Source organism: Candoia aspera, chromosome 1 (genome assembly GCF_035149785.1).
Source record: "Candoia aspera isolate rCanAsp1 chromosome 1, rCanAsp1.hap2, whole genome shotgun sequence".
NCBI classification, from domain to species: domain Eukaryota; kingdom Metazoa; phylum Chordata; class Lepidosauria; order Squamata; family Boidae; genus Candoia; species Candoia aspera.
In genome coordinates, this window is record NC_086153.1 from 162390116 (window position 1) to 162411639 (window position 21524).

At 38.6% G+C, this 21524-nt stretch overlaps 1 protein-coding gene across 1 annotated transcript in view; it reads right to left on the minus strand.

Moving 5' to 3' along the window:
- The window catches only part of PKHD1 (PKHD1 ciliary IPT domain containing fibrocystin/polyductin), a 282461-nt gene that overhangs the window by 98673 nt on the left and 162264 nt on the right, over positions 1–21524 (minus strand). Inside the window, exons 40-44 of the mRNA XM_063301310.1 lie at positions 19691–19937; positions 16919–17093; positions 16206–16401; positions 9449–9514; positions 8209–8340 (exon numbers count right to left, since the gene is read on the minus strand). Of these exons, the coding sequence (XP_063157380.1) occupies positions 8209–8340; positions 9449–9514; positions 16206–16401; positions 16919–17093; positions 19691–19937 (816 nt within the window). The remainder of the gene's footprint in view (positions 1–8208; positions 8341–9448; positions 9515–16205; positions 16402–16918; positions 17094–19690; positions 19938–21524) is intronic.

Here is a 21524-nt window from a genome sequence, read left to right on the forward strand (position 1 = left end):
ACAAGGCAGTGAGCCCAATGATATCTAAAACTGTTGAGAAATTGTATCAATAGATCATCTGTTGGGCAAGTACTACTGTCCCCATGCCAAATCCAGATTTAAACCTAGTTGAAAAGGGTCAAAGTGATCCATTTTATCTAAGAGCTCCTGCAGCTGCAGCAGCACCACTTTCTCCAATAATGTTGCTAAATTTGGTATATTGGCCAGGTCCAAAAATTGTTTCTTAAGTAAGGGCCTCACAGACCTCTCCTTTAATGGGGCAGAGAACTCCCATACAAAAGTAATCCATTAATTATCTCAAGGTTTATTGGCAGGACAAAGTCTATGGAGGCCTTCGTAAGCTAAGAGAGCCAATATACAGTTATTGGCACAAGAACTTTATCTGCTTCTTCAGGAGATAAATCATGGAACTGACTAAAAAAATATAATGAAAGATATAGCAGATATCTTAAATACATTATTGCTTGAATTAGCTTCATATGTGGCACAAAAATCTAGATGATCTTTGGAAAGAACAGCTCACAATGGAATGGCTGCCCAAAAGAGAATTCTTGGGTGAGTCTCCCAATGATAGAGTTAGGGAGGATATCAGACCTTTTAAATAACTTGAATTTGCTTGCTTGTGTGTTTTTCTTTGAAAACTTTTAAAGGTTGATCTTAGTTTTCTGCTGATAACAGGGTAATTTTTAATGGCACATTTTGCTATAGCTGCTTTTTTTTAAAGTATTGCATCTTACAATATTTTACTGTATTTTTATTGTTAATACTGTAACTTGCTGAAAGAAAATGGGTTTAGGACTGTCATATAAATAGGATATAAATAAATAAAGATGATTGGTAAATGCAGTAATGCTTTCCTGAAAAATTGTTTGCCCAGTCATCATGAGCTATTTTTCCTTAAGATGGATATGCAACTGCATGGGAATACTAGCATATTCTGGGGCAAGGTGTGTGTGTGTGTGTGTAACTTCCATTTCTGTTTTGTACCCTCCAGAGTCCTCCCCGCCCCCATCCCTGGGCAATATTGCTGAAAGTCTAGCAGGAACACTGTAGTGAAACAGCAAAAATGTTAATACTAAGTGTCCTATGTTGTACACACAAAAGTAGCCTGCCTTACAATACATTGGTACCCATTTGATTCAAGCTTATGGGTTGATACAGCAAGAATTTTGGAAAGATCTTCTTCATAGTGAGAAAAAAAATGCAACTCAACAGAACACAGATGTAAAGGAAGGGAAAGCCATTGCTGAAGGAGGGGGTGGAACAGAATAGCCTAGACTGTAAAATCATTTGCAAAGAATGTGCTTTTAACAAAACACATGCTGTTGACAAATATTGTTAGGACGGCCAACTGAGTTAGACAAACATTTTTATAAGACAATGGCGTCATTCCTAATTCTTTGTCCTATGATGGAAAGAATTTCTATTCCCTGAGTAGAACCTTAAAATATATGCATTCTCATGTGTAACATGATTGCTTGAAAAGGACATCATGTTTGGTAAAGTCAAGGGCCAGCGGAAAAGAGGAAGACCTTCAATGTGATGGATTGATACAATCACAGCAACAACAGATGCAAACATTGAAACAGTCAGGCATATGGCACAAGACCGAACAGCATTTCGTTCTGTTATACATAGGGTCGCCATGAGTTGTAAATGACATGATGGCAACGAATAACAAAAACAACATGTGTAACATGTCCTTATTTCTCTAGTTTTATCCTTTTTTGCATCATGGTATAGAGGCAGAGGCTAGCCAGAAGAGATAAGGAATTATTTTTAAACAAGCAATGCGCGGAAGTGGAAGAAGACAATAGAATAGGAAGGACAAGAGACCTCTTCCAGAAAATTAGAAACATTGGAGGTAAATTCCAGGCAAAAATGGGTATGATCAAAAACAAAGATGGCAAGGACCTAACAGAAGAAGAAGAGATCAAAAAAAGGTGGCAAGAATATACAGAAAACCTGTATAGGAAGGATAACAATATCGGGGATAGCTTTGACGGTGTGGTCGGTGAGCTAGAGCCAGACTTCCTGAAGAGTGAGGTTGAATGGGCCTTAAGAAGCATTGCTAATAACAAGGCAGCAGGAGACGACGGCATCCCAGCTGAACTGTTCAAAATCTTGCAAGATGATGCTGTCAAGGTAATGCATGCTATATGCCAGCAAATTTGGAAAACACAAGAATGGCCATCAGACTGGAAAAAATCAACTTATATCCCCATACCAAAAAAGGGAAACACTAAAGAAAGTTCAAACTATCGAACAGTGGCACTCATTTCACATGCCAGTAAGGTAATGCTGAAGATCCTGCAAGGTAGACTTCAGCAGTTCACGGAGCGAGAATTGCCAGATGTACAAGCTGGGTTTAGAAAAGGCAGAGGAACTAGAGACCAAATTGCCAATATCCGCTGGATAATGGAAAAAGCCAGGGAGTTTCAGAAAAACATCTATTTCTGTTTTATTGACTATTCTAAAGCCTTTGACTGTGTGGACCATAACAAATTGTGGCAAGTTCTTAGTGGTATGGGGATACCAAGTCATCTTGTATGCCTCCTGAAGAATCTGTATAACGACCAAGTAGCAACAGTAAGAACAGACCACGGAACAACAGACTGGTTTAAGATTGGGAAAGGAGTACGGCAGGGCTGTATACTCTCACCCTACCTATTCAACTTGTATGCAGAACACATCATGCGACAAGCTGGCCTTGAGGAATCCAAGGCTGGAGTTAAAATCTCTGGAAGAAACATTAACAATCTCAGATATGCAGATGATACCACTTTGATGGCTGAAAGTGAAGAGGAACTGAGGAGCCTTATGCTGAAGGTGAAAGAAGAAAGTGCAAAAGCTGGCTTGCAGCTAAACCTCAAAAAAACCAAGATTATGGCAACCAGCTTGATTGATAACTGGCAAATAGAGGGAGAAAATGTAGAAGCAGTGAAAGACTTTGTATTCCTAGGTGCAAAGATTACTGCAGATGCTGACTGCAGTCAGGAAATCAGAAGACGCTTAATCCTTGGAAGAAGAGCAATGACAAATCTCGATAAAATAGTTAAGAGCAGAGACATCACACTGACAACAAAGGCCCGCATAGTTAAAGCAATGGTGTTCCCTGTAGTAACATATGGCTGCGAGAGCTGGACCATAAGGAAGGCTGAGCGAAGGAAGATCGATGCTTTTGAACTGTGGTGTTGGAGGAAAATTCTGAGAGTGCCTTGGACTGCAAGAAGATCCAACCAGTCCATCCTCCAGGAAATAAAGCCAGACTGCTCACTTGAGGGAATGATATTAAAGGCAAAACTGAGGCCACACAATGAGAAGACAGGACACCCTGGAGAAGATGCTGATGCTAGGGAGAGTGGAAGGCAAAAGGAAGAGGGGCCGACCAAGGGCAAGATGGATGGATGATATTCTAGAGGTGACGGACTTGTCCCTGGGGGAGCTGGGGGTGTTGACGACCGACAGGAAGCTCTGGCGTGGGCTGGTCCATGAAGTCACGAAGAGTCGGAAGCGACTAAACGAATAAACAACAACATAGAGGCAGACAGACAGACAGACAGTGGTGCATTCAATTAGGAGTGAGTAGACCAGGTTCTAGCCCTTTAGGCATGGAAGCTGGGATAGGAAGTCAAAAATCATATATCTACCAATTTATGCTGCATCAGCATAGTAGATTATGGTCCATAACCTTTGATGAAGGACCCTTCATGCTGCACTTGATTGATTGATTGATTGATTGATTGATTTGGGCTGATAATTTTATACATAATTTTCTGATATGATGGGTAAAAGACACACACACACCCCAGAACAGCAGAGGGCTCCCTTGTAGAGTTAAGAAAAGGAAAATACTTGAGTTTTTTATGTACTTCTATAATATATGTCTATTGAACAGAATGATCCTCAAGAATGTAACCAAACATGATATTCTTGAGGTCACAAAATCCTCAGTTCAGCTTCTGTTAAATTTAATTCAATGTTGCCTCCACCCATATGCAAAATGTATTCAGCAAATACTAGTATTTATTTTTAAAGGATATCATTCGCATATCATGTGTTCATTTCTCCAGACAAAAATTCAGAATTAATCCTGCAGAAACTTAATGCTCTGGCATAAAACAAGCTTTCTACTGACTCAAGTAGTGACACAGAATCTCTTTGATCAGCACTCTTGCTTTATAAAATGTCATAAATGCACCACCAAATGGAACACAGGCACAACGGAAGTATTATTATATGAGATACAAGGCTTGAGAGTCTGTCTCTTCAAGCAGCACAAGTTCAAAGCGAAATGAGAATGAGAGAGTGAGAGAAGATTCCATCACTAAAAAAATTCCCAGAGGCTACGTGACATCATAGATATGCCATCTGATGCAACATACTCTGGCAAGTTCCTCATTCCTTCCTTCATACATTATGTCAGGAATTTATTATATTAAACCCTACAAAATGTGAGAACAACATGGAAAGCTATGAACACTGTGAGAACAAAAGCTGCCTTCATTTGTTCATGCATAGCACAAGAAATGTGTCCTTCATTTCCTTCAGTGTTATGAAAATAATTAAAAATGTTCCTGAAGAAAGATTCAGATACATGCTAATCTACTTTCCTGTCCCCTTTCTTTTCTAACAGAGAGAAATATCCTGCCCTGCCAAATGCAGATGGCACTCAACCAATAGCACCAATAGTAACACATCATCAAAATGACAGATGAAGTGACTTTTTAATGGTATTTTGAAGTTATGAGGCAATGAGCTACTTGTCCTAAATTGCTCTAATACATACAAAAACACTTCAGTTTGTATTGGTTAGGTGCATGAAGCCCTCTTCACAGTTGCTTTGACAGCAAAAAGTCTCTGACAGTATAGACCAAAATCCAAATTAAAAACATGATTATGGAAAAGTGTAGAATTATATATACACTAAGTAATAGTATAATGGAGATCTTAATATTAACTAATTAGTACAAGACTGAAACTGTTATCATATAACTAATATTTTGATGTGAATTTTAGTGGTTCTTTTTGTCTGTATGTGTGTTATACTCAACTTTGGATGAAAAATTAATAATCTCATGCTTGTAACATTGACATCCTAAATGATAATTAATACTGATAGTATTTTTACTTTTCTCTTTTTATTTTCGATACTTTAAGCTTTCTAAATAACAGAATGTTAATATTTTTAATCATATTACTGTATGTAAACATCACTGCTTTGAAATCTGCATTGAAATAATACAATATATCAAGAGTTATAATATTACAATAAAAGGGGGGGGGGTGTAGTGTTGCCTGCACTGACATGGTGAAGCTTAGAGAGACTGCAATACAAGCCTAACTTAAAGGAGCTAGAATTGTGCCTACTGAATTGGGGCAAAGGCAGTGGGCAAGGGCAGTGCTACGGTGATGCCCTGTGGTTGTAATAGTCTGTTGGTTGTTTCTGAGATGTTTCTGATGTATGGCACTGTTGTCCTTTTCAAAGCTTGTGCTGGTTGTGCTGTGGTGGGTTGAGTGGTCAGGCACTTTTTGATAAAGTTGCACAGGTATCCATTTTGTTAGAAGATGCTGTATAGGTACTTTGTTTCCTTCTTCTGGTGTTCTGAGTTGCTGCAGTGCATTTGTACTTGTCTAAATAATGTTATTACACAGCTCCTCTTGTGGGCAGTTGGGTTGTTACTTTTGTAATGGAGCACTTGGTTAGTGTGGGTTGTTTTTTGATAGTCTTGCATTTCTAATTTGCCATCATTTCCTCTGCTAATGAGGACATCTCAGAAATAACCAACAGACTATTACAACCACATGGCATCACCATAGCACACAAACCAACCAAAGCCCTCCAGAACATCTTAAGCAAACCAAAAGACCTAGAGTAGCCCAAGAAGAAAAAACAGGAGTCATCTACCTCATACAGTGTAAGGACTGTAACAGCCATTATGTAGGACCGACAGGCAGAAGACTAGCATAGCTCATCCATGAACACCAACTAGCAGCCAGAAGACATGATGAAAACTCCTTAATCTCACAACACATGGACAGACTCAACCATAGTTTCTACTGGGAAACTGTGAGCATCCTAGTCCAAGCTAAATCCAAAAATGCTAGGGAGTACCTGGAAGCTTGGCAGACAAGTCAGCCATCAGTAGACACATACAGATAAATCACATTTACACACCATTCAAATGAGACCGTAAAAAAAGGTAAGAAGGAAACAAAAAGACCAGAACACATCTTCTCCAGCAGCCAACACCCAGATAAGCAGGGATTAACACCAGACAAACAATCAAGCATAAAATAATACCCTAATCAAGGAACTACCAAGGAGAAAACCACACCCCCACCAACACTGGAAGGGCAAGCTATTGTATATAAACAGCAAGCAAACCCCACACTTACCAGCACTGAAGATGTTACTTAGTTGGGTAATGAAATGGCAGCAAGCAAACCACCAAGCTCAGAGAGCACCAAGGACTCCACAGAGAAAAAAATTACATCAACTTTTCTAGGTCCCCCATCCCACTTTTGCTACTATAGTCCTACAGGAAGGAAAGTCTCCATATAGCCCATTGGCTTTTGGGAAAGGTAGGACTTGGGGTGGATGAGTCAGAGGCTGCAGGCACTACTCCAATCCAGCCCCACTCTATATAAGTAGGTATTGGAGTTAAGCGCTGGGTTTCCATCTACTCATCCATCTTAAAACCATTAATGTATGCACCCTGCTATACAATTCACTTCAGATTCAGCACAATCCCTGAAATGCTGAGTAAGATGTTATGTTAATCTACCATATGAGTAAGCAGACAGGTGACCATTGGTGATCATTTGGATGGGCAGATTCAATTCTGCATGTATTCTGCCAACTTATCCACCATTTCAATCTAGGTAGAGTCTAGGTTGTTTACAGATATGAGTAATATATAAAACATCAATAATGCATAGTACATTAAATCACTGAACTGATATACAACTAATATAGGTGCCACTGGATCCACACTTAGTCCCTAAAGGCCTGCTGGAAGGGCAAGGGTTCTACCAGCTTCCATGAGAGTGAGGAGGCAGGGTCTATCCCACACTTATTGTCAAGGGTCCTTTGTACAGTATATGAACCCCTCTTTGCTGTCCTCCTTGTTACGCTGTTCTACACTGTGCCACCCAAGAAGATCCAAAAATTAAGTATAGAGTGTGAAAACTTTCTAAGCAATAACTGAAATATCCATTGCTGAACTTCAGTTCTTTTAGAAGCAAAACACGGTATGGTTATTTTTCTGATTTTTTAAAAAAATCCTCTTAAAATATTTGAGAGTGAATTAAGAGCCAACAATTCAATGTTATGTAAAGCTGGTTAAAGGCAGGGAAAGTTGTCCACCTATTTCAGCTCAATACGTGCAAATGGTAGTCGATGTTCCCTGAAAATAAGAGTTTGTCCTGAGGTGCTAAATGCTTCTTCTCAGCAGGTAGCAGCCAATTGATACTACATATTCACCACAAAACATGGATGAAAAGAAATTATTCTTTTGAAAATTCACTGTGGGAAAAATCATCAGTCTAGAATTTGCCATCTGGCCTCTACAATGCTTTCCAAGTTTGGAAAGTCTGAAGCTTGTTTGAAAAATTTGCTAAACTGACTCATCATTCAGATCTGTTTTCTGATAACAACTGATATCTGCTTTATTTAATCAAAACCCTTTCCTAAGAAAGAAGGTTAATTAGGAAAAGCAACAGATACAAGATGCTGTGCAGATTTTTGAAGCACCCTTCACTTCAGTGAAGTTTAGAGTGAAGTGCCGCTCACAAAGCAATGTGGCCCCCATTTGTTTGCTGTGTCTTTCTTCTGCGGCCTTCTCTAGCAATTCCCATAGCCTTGAGAAAAACCTACTGTTTTCACATGACTGTATACGATTGCCAATTATTACAAAACAGATAGTATTTCCTGCAAGAGCATATACATATGTAGGCACATGCAACCTCCTTTCATTCATATATGTGTAATTCATCTTGTAGAGTCGGAAGATAAGAAAATGTACATGGAGATGTTGGTTGACAAATGAATATTTCACTTCCAGAATAAACAATGCAGAAACCAGAAAACTTAAGTGTATTAAACTGGCTGTTTGGTAATTATTTATATATTTGACCAGCTATCTATGTCCTCCATGTGCCAAGATCTAGTGTTACAACAAGTATATATTAACAAAATATAGTTACTTGGTAAAATGATAACATCTTCATCAGCTGATGGTATACTTTTATTGTAGCCGCCCCAGCCCTTTGTCACATCATTCCAAGACTCAGCAAGGGACCATCTGAAAATAGGAAGAGAAAACGAAGGAACTGGATCTGGGGGTGGGGAGGGGGGGAGAATATAATTTTTGCATAAATAAATAAATAAACAAACAAACAAACAAATAAATAAATAAATATCACAGTAAGGATTTTGCAGGCATGACTAAGATGTTTGGCAAAAGATGTTTATCCTTCTCAAAATGACAATTAATATTTTAATCATTTATTTCCAAGCGGATATAGATTTTTCAGTAGAGATTGGCTGAAATTTCTACTTGTGCGATGGGATTGCCCTTCCATTGTTTTGCCTGCGCCTGGCCCAGAGGACACCCAGCAGTCTGAGACTGTAAGAAACACAGAAAGAGTGGCAGAGGGGAAAGGAGAATGATTCCTTTCCCACTCTATTTAACAGCAATTCCATCAGCAAGGTGGATTAAATGGATGCCAAACATGAATTAAAAGATGATGAAAAGTATCATCAAAATTATAGGTTCATTATTTTTCTAGACATGCTTCTCTTCATCTGATTAGCTGTTTCCCCATCACTACTCTCCCAACCATTTTTTCTCAACAAGAAAAAAAAGCCAAGTAAATAAAGATTATCTTAAAGAGCAAAATATTTAGATAGCATGTAAATGAGGCTTATAATATTTCAATTAATGGAGGAGTTAATTAATTACTTAACTGCAGTATCATCTTTTCTTCAGAACTTTCTACACACTTTGATAATCTTTCGTATGTATGTATGTATGTATATATGTATATTTCTATTTTGCTTCCTATTCACCACTCAGAGGTCCACTGGCAATTGGATGGTTATATTAAATTCATAAATAAATAAACAAACAAACCAAGAGAAACGTTATCAGTTGTTTGGAAGGGAAAGCAAAAGTAGGGGTGTGTAGAATTAGTCCTGCCATTTACCAGAGAGTTGATTAAATAAAAGTTATTTTCAATAATAGGCATAGGATAGATGTGATGCAATCATGCATACGGAGGGCAGACACTAAATATAGCTCTTGTATAAATTTCCTGCACAGAGAAAACACTGTCCAGAACATACAGACAAAAGTTTATTTCAGTACCCAGAAATGCACCATACGGGTTAGGGTGGATTGTGCTGAGCAAAACAAGGCTACATTTTCGAACTGAATTCACATACCTGGCTCTGGTAAAGGGAACGTGTCTTCAACTTTGAATGTCACTTGGATCATGCCTCTTCCTGTAACTAAATTTAGAAAGTTGGTAAGACATAAAAATTGTGTATACAGGCTAAAAAAATTGTTCTAATCCCAGAAAACAAAGCTTCCCCAACTATGAAGAAATGGCATGTTTTGAAATATTCATATTATTATATGCATTGTATGAATCCACACAGTTTTCAATAAATACACCTTATACAAAAAGCTGAAAACAATCAGATGCTCAACTAAGGAGAAAAGGTGCCAAGAAAGAGCTGTTCGTTATAGGCAGTCCGTAGGAAAGGCTAAGTTAAGTCTTCTCCAGGCAACTGGCACTGACAATGCTCTCCTTGTGAAATCAGGCAAAACCATTCCATTATTAAAGCTCTTTTTATCATATTTTATTGTTAATGTGACTCAGAAAGTGGCCGAAGAACTATATAAAATAGATAAAACAAGGTTTCATGTTTAGCTAGACAGACGTGCTCTTTTTCAAGATAGCTTATTCAATTCTGCTCCTGCCTTTTTTCTTTTTCCTACATTCGGACAATCCATATTCTCAAGCCAGTGAGCATTTTAAATTTTTGCCATTTTGGATTCCTCCCCCCCCCCACTTAGTTTGTCTTTGTGTTTTACTTCTGCAAAACATTGGTGTTCCCACAAGGTTTTGTCTGTTAATCGCACAATTTCAGTTAGTAACAATCTGAAATATAACTTCCTGTTAATATATTTAATAAATATAAATAAGCTATATATTCATTTGGATTTAATTCTATGTGACAGCTATTTCAGTTCTGTCTGCAACATGTTTAGTTTGATCCTAAACAATCCTGTGCTTGACAGTAAGCTTGTTCAAATAATGTTTTGGCTCTGGATATTTTCAAGATAGTCATCTACTCCAAGGTATTTTAAAATAATAAATAATAATAGTAGCACAGCTATAAAAGAATAAAGTATAGCATTTGTAGAACCATAGTTGGAAGATGCTACTTAGGCCAAGTCCCTGCTCATTGGAGAAATCTAAATTAAAACATGGTAACTTGTGAATGTACACATAAAAGTGGTTAAGATTCTGCCTAGGAGGTCTCCAGTGTGAGACGTTATTGTTGTTTATTCATTCAGTTGCTTCCAACTCTTCATGACTTCATGTATCAGCCCATGCCAGAGCTTCCTGTCACTTGTCACCACCCCCAGCTCCCCCAAGGTTGAATCTGTCACCTCTAGAATATCATCCATCCATCTTGCCCTTGGTCGGCCCCTCTTCCTTTTGCCCTCCACTCTCCCCAGCATCAACATCTTCTCCAGGCTGTCCTGTCTTCTCATTATGTGGCCAAAGTATTTCAGTTTTGCCTTTAATATCATTCCCTCAAGTGAGCAGTCTGGCTTTATTTCCTGGAGGATGGACTGGTTTGTTCTTCTTGCAGTCCAAGGCACTCAGAATTTTCCTCCAACACCACAGTTCAAAAGCATCGATCTTCCTTCTCTCAGCCTTCCTTATGGTCCAGCTCTCGCAGCCATATATTACTACTGGGAATACCATTGCTTTAACTATGCAGACCTTTGTTGTCAGTGTGATGTCTCTGCTCTTAACTATTTTATCAAGATTTGTCATTGCTTTCCTCCCAAGAATTAAACATCTTCTGATTTCCTGACTGCAGTCAGTGTCTGCAGTAATCTTTGCACCTAGAAATACCAAGTCTGTCACTGCCTCTACATTTTCTCCCTCTATTTGCCAGTTATCAATCAAGCTGGTTGCCATAATCTTGGTTTTTTTGAGGTTTAACTGCAACCCAGCTTTTGCACTTTCTTCTTTCACCTTTGTCATGAGGCTCCTCAGTTCCTCCTTGCTTTCAGCCATCAAAGTGGTGTCATCTGCATCTTTGAGATTGTTAATGTTTCTTCCAGTGATCTTAACCTCAGCCTTGGATTCATCCAGCCCAGCACGTCGCATTATGTGTTCTGAGTACAAGTTGAATAGGTAGGGTGAGAGTATACAACCCTGCCATACTCCTTTCCCAATCTTAAACCAGTCCTTTGTTCTGTGGTCTGTTCTCACCGTTGCTACTTTTTCGTTATATAGATTCCTCAGGAGGCAGACAAGATGACTTGGTATCCCCATACCACTAAGAACTTGCCACAATTTGTTATGGTCCACACAGTCAAAGGCTTTAGAATAGTCAATAAAACAGAAATAGATGTTTTTCTGAAACTCCCTGGCTTTTTCCATTATCCAGCGGATATTGGCAATTTGGTCTCTAGTTCCTCTGCCTTTTCTAAACCCAGCTTGTACATCTGGCAATTCTCACTCCATGAATTGCTGAAGTCTACCTTGCAGGATCTTGAGCATTACCTTACTGGCATGTGAAATGAGTGCCACTGTTCGATAGTTTGAACATTCTTTAGTGTTTCCCTGTTTTGGTGTGGGGATATAAGTTGATTTTTTCCAATCTGATGGCCATTCTTGTGTTTTCCAGATTTGCTGGCATAGGGCATGCATCACATCATCTTGACAACATCATCTTGCAAGATTTTGAACAGTTCAACTGGGATACCATCGTCTCCTGCTGCCTTGTTATTAGCAATGCTTCTTAAAGCCCATTCAACCTCACTCTTCAGGATGTCTGGTTCTAGCTCACTGACCACACTGTCAAAGCTATCCCCAATATTGTTATCCTTCCTATACAGGTCTTCCGTATATTCTTGCCACCTTTTCTTGATCTCTTCTTCTTTTGTTAGGTCCTTGCCATCTTTGTTTTTGATCATGCCCATTTTTGCCTGGAATTTACCTTCGATGTTTCTAATTTTCTGGAAGAGGTCTCTTGTCCTTCCTATTCTATTGTCTTCTTCCACTTCCGCACATTGCTTGTGTAAAAATAATTCCTTATCTCTTCTGGCTAACCTCTGGAATTTTGCATTGAATTGGGCATATCTCCCCCTATCACTGTTGCCTTTTGCTTTCCTTCTTTCTTGGGCTACTTCTAGTGTCTCAGCAGACAGCCATTTTGCCTTCTTGGTTTTCTCTTTCTTTGGGATGTATTTTGTTGCCACCTCCTGAACAATGTTGTGAACTTCTGTCCATAGTTCTTCCGGGACCCTATCTACTAAGTCCAGTCCCTTAAATCTATTCTTCACCTCCACTGCATATTCCTTAGGAATATTAGTGAGCTCATATCTAGCTGATCTGTGGGTCTTCCCTAATCTCTTTAGCAAATGGAAGGTTTTTGAATGTACTGCAGTAGCAATTGTGCACAATGTTACTATATTCATTTAGTTTTTATTAACTAACCTAATGTTTTAGCAATTATTAAATTAGCATCTTAATGTATTAGTAAAAGAAATTACATTGCTAAGTAATACAGATAATTATTTTACAGTTAGGTAACTCAGCAATTTTAGGTCTTGTATAAATCTTGAAACAAATTCTTTTAACTTTGTTTCCTCAAACCTTGTGCAATTTATTTAGCTACTTTTTTACTTCCATAACTTTTGTAATGAAACTGTGCTTAAACTCGGTCACTACTTTTTTTCAAAGAAAAGGCTGTTGACACATAATTAAAACATTCTTGAAGGGATCTGCCCAGGCTTCTTTTGAAGAAGTGGAAGAGAAAGAGATTATCTCCATTGAGGATTCTGAAAACTACAATATTTTTCTATGCAGAACATCCAAGTGGCAGCTTCAAAGCTTTTTCCTGATCTTCTGAATTTGCATGCACAGAAACACTCCGACCAGGATTGCCACTAAAGTCAAGCAGGAGGTCAGAAGGGGCACCCCTCCAAATGATTTGCACAGCTTTGGTAATTAGTTCCACTACTGAACCGCTCTTAGCATTAGGAAGTATTGAATATGATAGCCAGTGTGACGTAGCAGTGAAGCTGTTGGATTTGCACCAGGAAGCCCCAGATCCAGTTTCAAGCCAAGGTTCAAGCCCCAAGATTCCCAGAGTCATTTTCCCTCAGCCCAACCTACCTCCCCAGGATGTTGTTGCGGGGAAAAATGTGGGAGGAGGAAGTGTTACATATACTGCCTTGAGCTCCTGAAGGAAAAGTGGGATATACTGTAAATCTTAAAAAACACATATTTCTTAACTTTCTAGCATATCTGCAAATCAAAGGCATGGTTTTGTGACCTGCAGTCTGGGACAATAGCCTATATCTGCTTCTTGTGGCTCCTTTCAGATACTTGAACAGTGTGGTCACATCTCCCGTCATTTTTTCTCAAGGCTAAATGTACCATATTACTTCAAACTCTCTTTATACCACTTAGTTTCCACTTTTCTGATCATCCTCTTTGTCCTTCATTGCCTTTGTTTCAGAACTGGACAGGTCAGCTTCTTTGACCCTGGCACATATATCCTCTGCCAGTCTATGGGATGGAAGCTATTTATCAACACAATCCTACGGAGAGTTTTGTAGAATCCCCTTTGAAATGTCAATAAACTAAGAGATTTTAAATACTTCTCAATATGCTTTACTTAACTGTTACCGTATGTGAGTTTCATAATATATTTCTGTGTGCTGTCCATAACTCAGCATAATATTTTCTGAATGACCAAGGCAAATTCACAAAATCATTTCAGTGCACGATGAATGAGGTCAGCCAGATTATTCCGTATATCAACTTTGGTCCTGCTTTTTGTCTTGTAAACTTGCTCTTCAGACCTGAGAACACCTCCTAGAGCAACTAAGGATGGAAAAGCATGAAGCTAAAAAAGTTAAAAATGAACAGTTCCTGCTGGGTCTCCATGATGTCTTCCTTCAGATGCTCAGCTTTCAGAATAATAATGACTTTAACTGTGAGATTCAGTCTGAAGCAAACACGGTGTGAATTTCAGAGCCTGCCTGTGAATGATCTGGCATCTGATCTGTATTTATCGACATTAAATTTAGGGTTTAATGCACTCCTGCCACTACTCAACAATTCACCCTAAAAGGCTTTTAACTGGCACAAAAGGAGGAGGTCATAAGTAAATTGACCTCGGACAGAATGTACAATTATTAGAGGAGGCTTGGACAAGAGCAGCTGCTGGAGCCCCACTGGCAAAGTGAAGTACTTCCAAAAGTCTGGTTATTAAGAATACACTCAGGTCTCCCCTCTCTACCACCTCAACAAGGTCCCTTTGGTTTCCCTAAGAAGAATTATCACCCTCCCTAGCAGCTGCAATAATTGTGTTCCTATTGTTGCACAGACCTCCTCCCGACCACCCCCTACAAGTGTCCATTGTTGAGACAAAGTCAAGTGATTAGATATTCTGGCGGATGCGGTTAGGGCCCAGCTGCCTAACTGCTGACACACGAGCACCAAGGGGCGGGGGGACGGGGGGAGACCCACGTCTGCAAGACGGGACTCTAACATGCCAGACCTTTTACATAAGTCAAACAGAAACAAATGATGCTTTCTGGGTCCTGCTGACGGAGCAACCTCTCCTCCTTTGAAGTGGTGAGGGCTGGGAAGCTTTTACAGCTTTTCCTCTTCAGCCCGAGCAAACATCCTTCTTTTGATATGAGACATGCTCATTATCTCTGCCCCATTTAACGATTTTTGATTGAAAGGTGGCAGCTCAGTTGTCAAGAGGATAGTTAAAGAGGCTCCACAGAGTCAGACCTACAATAAAGGCTTCCCATATGCAGTGGCCTATATTTGGAATTTCTTGACAGCGTGTTCTTGTTCTCTGCCACAGATAAGGGCTGAGCGTGAAATTCTTAATTAAGCAGTAAATAGTGTATGGGGTGTCAGCAGATGCAACCTGTAGCCATGGAGACTGAGTCACATGAACATGAGAATAGACTCCAAACTAGAAGCCTGAGGCCTGGAAGTGAGTGACAGCTGAAGAATCCTACAAAGCCTGTAAACAGGATTAATTAGCTGACTAATTTTTTTCAGACTATTACTGCAACTTAAAAATAAAGACAATTTCTGATTTTATTTTAAAGGGTACTGAAAAGATCAAAACACAGAGGGTCCTTTCTCAGAAAGATCTTAGGCTGTTAAACTCAGAACAGAGCTCAGCTCACACAGCCCACCTTTCCTTTCAGCAGAGAAAGCACCTCATGGTTCAAACAATGACATATCGTCACTGATAAATGTGAAGAGACCAAAAATGTAGTTAGGTGAAGTAGTTGTAGAGTTGGTTTGTTTGTAGTTAACTTATGTTACAGTATTTCTGCAGTAAGACTCCAAAGTTCTTTAAGACACAGAACTATGTAACAAAGTTATTTTCTCTTTCATGCACGGGGGAGAGACTAAAGCCCACTTCAGGCTTCTCTTGAGTTAGAACAAGGCGCTTTTATGCAATGCTGTTCATGTGAAGGAGCTTCCACATCACTAGTCCTATTTTAGTCATGTCATGTACTGCATTTTTTTTCAACTAATATTTACTGCGCTGGTAAAAATTGGCACAAATAACTTAGGGATTTAGTCATGCAAACAATTTCCCACGTATAAAATCACGTATTGTTATGTGCTCCCTGTTTCTCCAAGAACTGAGGCTTTCTGGAATCACACTAAGAGATTTTAATTCTGGAGAAAAGTTCATCTCCCTATAGCAGGTGGCAAACCTAACATCCCAAAAGCAATTTTTAGATAAAGTGTCTGAACTCCAGATTGCTTCACAAAGGAAAGAACCACTACATCATAGTGGTCGACGTGTGATGTCCATCACCAATTCCAGCATCTGGGTCCAGTTGTTCCTCCTCAATGAGCATTGCTATCAGCTACAACCTTGAACAACAAACTCTTACCTAAATAGGTTAACTTTTTCGTTTTCCTGTTGAAAAACCAGTCGCAGGCCTTGTGCTGTCCAGGGGAAGGAAAGGCCTGGAGTACTGACCCTTGCCTTTTTCCACAAAGCAGTGTAACTTGAACATGGGTTGGCAATCCTTCATGCTCCAACAATAAGTAATTGCCAGCAGTGAAGTTATCAAATGTAGCTATGTACTATGGAGCAGAACACAAGAAACATGCAAATGCTTAAAATAGATTTCTTTTCCAAATTATATCTGGACTGCAACAAAGTACATTAATTATTATGTAAGGTAGAAGGAGGAAGAGACACAACACTTTTTCAGCAGATTCATAAATGCTAGTTGTCACACAGGCTTTCACCTCTGCCCCTCCCCAATTCATGAATAACAATCTATTCATTTGCTACTGAGAAATCAGTAATCATTTCAAGAGCATAGTCTTGCCAATAAAAGCAAGATATAATACAGGGTTGCCCAGTGTTTCCATGCCATCTTATAGATCTGAAATTGTCTTTCCTGTTATAAAATATTCATTCTGACCTGTGAATGACCCAGATCACATGCACACCCTATGTATCCTATCCTCTGTACCTAATCATTCCGTTAGATTAAAATGAAATTGTATGTTATTTTAGCTCTGAGATTCTTTTTCTGTTTTCTACAACAATATTATAATGTAACAGTTGATGAATTAAAGAAACCTTCATTACCTGCAAATTTCCTTGAAGCAGAGGACTGCTGAATGATAAAGTGTAAATTTCCTGATCCAAAAGAAGAATCATCCAGCCATTGGCATTTGATAAAGTGTCAGGCACATAATTAACAGTGATCACCTTATTGCGACTATCAATTACTGTTAAATTAGAAGGAAAGATTGGGGACTTTCTGGAAAAAAAAATCAAAGATTTTCTAAATAATATTCACTGTGATACTTGCTGCTACTATGTTGGTGAACATGTTGGCCCACCATTGCCCTGCCAAATATTTAGGCTTAGACTAGCTAGCTCAGATAGCATAAAATAGTAACATATCCCATTTCCCAAATGTAAGTTACACAAAAAATGTTCAAGTAGACAACTTGGATGCGCTTAAGTAAATCGGTGAAAATCAGTGAAAATCAGTGAAAATCAGTGAAAATCAGTGAAAATCAGTGAATCGGTAAAAAAAACAGGCAAACTCCTTTTTATTCAACTTTTTGTTTTGGGAACTACAAGATCCATGAAGTTGGAGGTAATGATAGATCTATCATTCCCAGTTTCACTCCATTTCTCACCAACGTTTTGGCTTTTTCTGCATGAGAAGAAATATCAGAATATATTTCCGTATTTGTTTTTTTCTAATATATACAATATATAGGACTTCTCTTGGTGAGTGCATTTGCAGCAAATCATAACATACACATGTATTTTCAAGTTGCCAACCACGATATAAAATTCTGAAAAGTGCAGATTTTGGTAAGCAACACATTTAGTTTTGAGAGGTACAAATTGGATAAATGCATTAAAATCAGAGTAAAAGAATTTCACTTTCATCCCTGTTATCTGATAAAGACTTCCAACAGAATGGGGGGGTAACATGCATGGGCAGAGTAAGAAGTTTGAAAGGCAACAAATATATTCCATCCCTTTAAGATGTCCAGGTTAATCATGAGCTGACTATTATATTGTCTTTCCAAACAATGGTTTTATTTCATACTGTCAAGCTAGCCCCAAAATAGAACTACTATATTGCTAACATAATTGAGCATTCCTGCAACCATAATTAGCACCATTTTAATTTGATCTAAATAGCCAGTGATTTTCACTGTGCCCTAAATAGCCACCAATCTACCTCTCTTTAATGTTAATGGAGCAGAGGAGGGCATGAGCATTTGTAATTCGGAGGAGCTGAGGGAGTCTGCATGGATCATTAACGGGAAAGTGTTTCATTACCAAAGGAGGAGGCATCTCTCTAAGATCTGGTCTTGCCTTTCTGCAGAAGAAACCAGGAGGAGGTAACCACAGTCGTAATGTGAAATTAACCCTTGGCTCAAACTGCCAGGAGCCCTTCGAGAGGGTTAAAAAGGAGAGAAAAACCTGGATGACTGATTGGCAGTGCTGTATTTTTATATCCAAGGAAGTTTCAATTAAGAAGCAATTTGCTACAGAAATCTGGCATGACTAGTAGATAGAACTTTACAGTCTGCATTACAATTTACCATCATGGTTGTTTAAGCTGTTATGTAATTTAGCTCAAGTGTAGTGTGCAGAACTGTTGAACATAAATGGCTCACAAAGGGTTTGCTAAACCAATCAACAACTATGAGTAGAATAAATATTAAGTCTCCCGTTTATGTTTACCATTAGCTTACTTATCCTAAGGGGGTTCCACCCTTCCCTCCTCCCTTTGTATTAAGGCAAACACTGTGTTTAGCTCTAAATGCTTTCTGTTTGTTACCTTTGTGAGATAATCTGCTACAATGATATAACTCAAGAAAATAAAGCAACAATAAAATTGACTTAGAATGAGGCCGATGGTACAAGCATCAATATTGCAATCTACTCTTTCAGAAATAGAAATTTAATAGCATAGCAGTGCTTCACCCACGAGTGTCCAAGTCGCACTTTGCTTAAGGCCTTTCCCCACAGATTATTTCAAGTACTATTTTCCCATCCTTGAGTTGGCATAAAACAATGCCGGCATGAAACAATAGTGCCATTGCCACTCCCTACTCTGTCTCTTTTGTCTCTGTTCCCAAATACTGCAGTCCCCTGAATTCTCCTCAGGGCAATGGTTGGCAAAACCTAACAGATTTTCACACATTCTGCTTATGCGTGGACTATTATGGAATGAGAGTGGAAAGTGTAGTTTAACACCTGTTCACCAAGGAGAACTTAAGCCTATTTCATTTACACACTGGGGATGAGTTGAAGGTAAGGTCACAGAGACAAGGCAGAAAAAAGGTGTGGCCAGGGCATACTTGTTCTGAGGTTATGTGCAAATAGTGAAAGCATGAGTGCAATTTATATAAGTTATTCAGAAGTTTAAAAATTAAGTCCAATATTTTATTCAAAGATATCTATGTACCCCATTTTTAAAATCTATGAAAAACATCTAAGCTTCATTTCTAAGGGCCCATCTACTAGAATTTTCTGGTTTTAGGGCATAGCTTCACCTCTCCTTTAAAAGAGATAACATCAATAGGTCTGTATCCCTAATATAGGTCTTAATCTTTTTAAATATTCAAATGTCTTTTTCTAAAAGAATATATTTTTCCTGCAACTAAACAATAAGTAATTGGTGGATGTGCCTGTCCCCTCATATATTTTACTTACTACAATAAAATGACTTTGAAGGTATTGGATGTCTTTTAATGCATTGTCTTTTAGAAGTGTCCAACTCAATATCACACCAGTAACCTATTTTTGCAACCAATTATCTTGTTAAAGTGTGACTTCCTGAATTTTGTACATCTTGAGAAAAGAAAAGAAAAAATAACTTACAGGCCAATAGACATACGATGAAAAGTAACATTTTCAAAACAACAACTGGCATTGATAGCTTGACTGGCATTGACAATTGTCCTACAGGAATCTGGAAGTATATCTGAAGAAGGAAGGAGGTGACTTCCCTGTTGTCCTGTGAGAGAGCCATCTAGATCTTTGAGGATAGTGCAGTGAGGATATGGAAATGATAGCCAGTTTGGGGCATTGAGGAAGAGCACTTGTTCTGTTCTTACAGTAAAGCCACCTGAAAAAGAAGAAGAGTAACATACTACATTATAGGACAATTAAGGGAAGATACAAAATCCCATCAAATGAAAACTGAGATATTTCAGAAACTTAGAATAGGATGTTATTGTTGATCAATTCAACTGACCAAGTCCCTGCAGTTTGCTTGGCGACATTCTCTTCTTCCTATGTCTCAGGGAGAGTGACTGGCCCCAAATCACCCAGCTGGCTTCTGTGCCCAGGGGTAAAGTAGAGACTCACCATAGTAAATATTGCTTATGATTATACTTCTTGCTTTTAATGGATGTAAAATGAAAACAATAAAAATCAAATGGGAATAAGGAATTGCAGGTAGTTTTTTTTTAAAGAAATCAAACAAACAGAATCTTGTAGAATCATCAAACAAATCTACCATTCTTAATGCATTTCCACAGACTTTCTGCCACGCTTCTAACTATTGCTTATTTTCACACATTTCCATCAGCCAAACTATGTGAATTGCCAGTTTTTAGAATGTGCATTTTAACCAGCAAAATAAGTTAAGCAAGAGGAAACCCACTGGGACTGGAGAGGAGACACTAATGCTTCCTCTGGTCCCAATGGTAGAGCTTATAAGCAGGTATTTGCATCCACTGGCACTAATTTCATGCCCTGGTTATTTCTGGCTCAATACAGATTTTAAAAACAGTGTACATTCCAGTAATGCAATGTTGCTATTATTAATATCATGTCTACCTTAGCCTTTGATGTTCATTTTCAAGAAGGCAGTCTTCTTCTACTCCAGCCCTAAGCTTTTTAAAGAAAAAATGCAACTCTCTAGGGAAGAAAGAGTAAGAATTGCCATGAGCATGAACAGGGCGTGAAAACTAGGCTTATGTGAGGCAGCTGAACTTTACCTTGACAAGATCCTTTGTGTTCCTAGCACCATTCATCCCACAAGGTCCTTTGTGCTTCTGGCACTTCCTCTGGCCAGAAGAGTCTTCTGAGCATGCCTCAGAAGCAACACAAAAGGGGTACTTTCCTCTTTAGAAGTGAAGATTTGCGTTGCTTCACAAAACACCTTCAAAGGGGTGCTTTCCTCAGAGCCCTGTTGAAGCAAAGCACCTCTTTCAAGCTTTGCTTAGCCATAATGGAAGCCAGCAAAGGAGAGAGCATTTTAATGTGCAGGAGGGGTTTCCTAAACTCTGCAGTTACATTCAGGTATCTTTGAGCACAGAGGTGGAATCCAACAGGAGATGGAAAAATACTATAGTTCCAGATATAAAGGACTGGATTTCAGAGATGTGTGATTTAGCCATTGTTGAGAAAATTAAACATTCTGTTAATCAGAAAATGTCACATTATCTCTCCTTTCGGAAAAAAATTCTTGGACAGGCTGGGTGAACTTTGAAAATTTAGTTTTCCTCTTTAAAGACTTACAAAATCTGGTGATCTTGTTTGAAAATGGATGGATGGATGGATGGATGGATGGATGGATGGATGGATATATATATATATATATATATATATATATATATATATATATATATATATATATATATATAAATAATTTGGTCACCGCCCATCTCAGAGAGCAACTCTGGGCAGTTTACATAAAACAGGAATA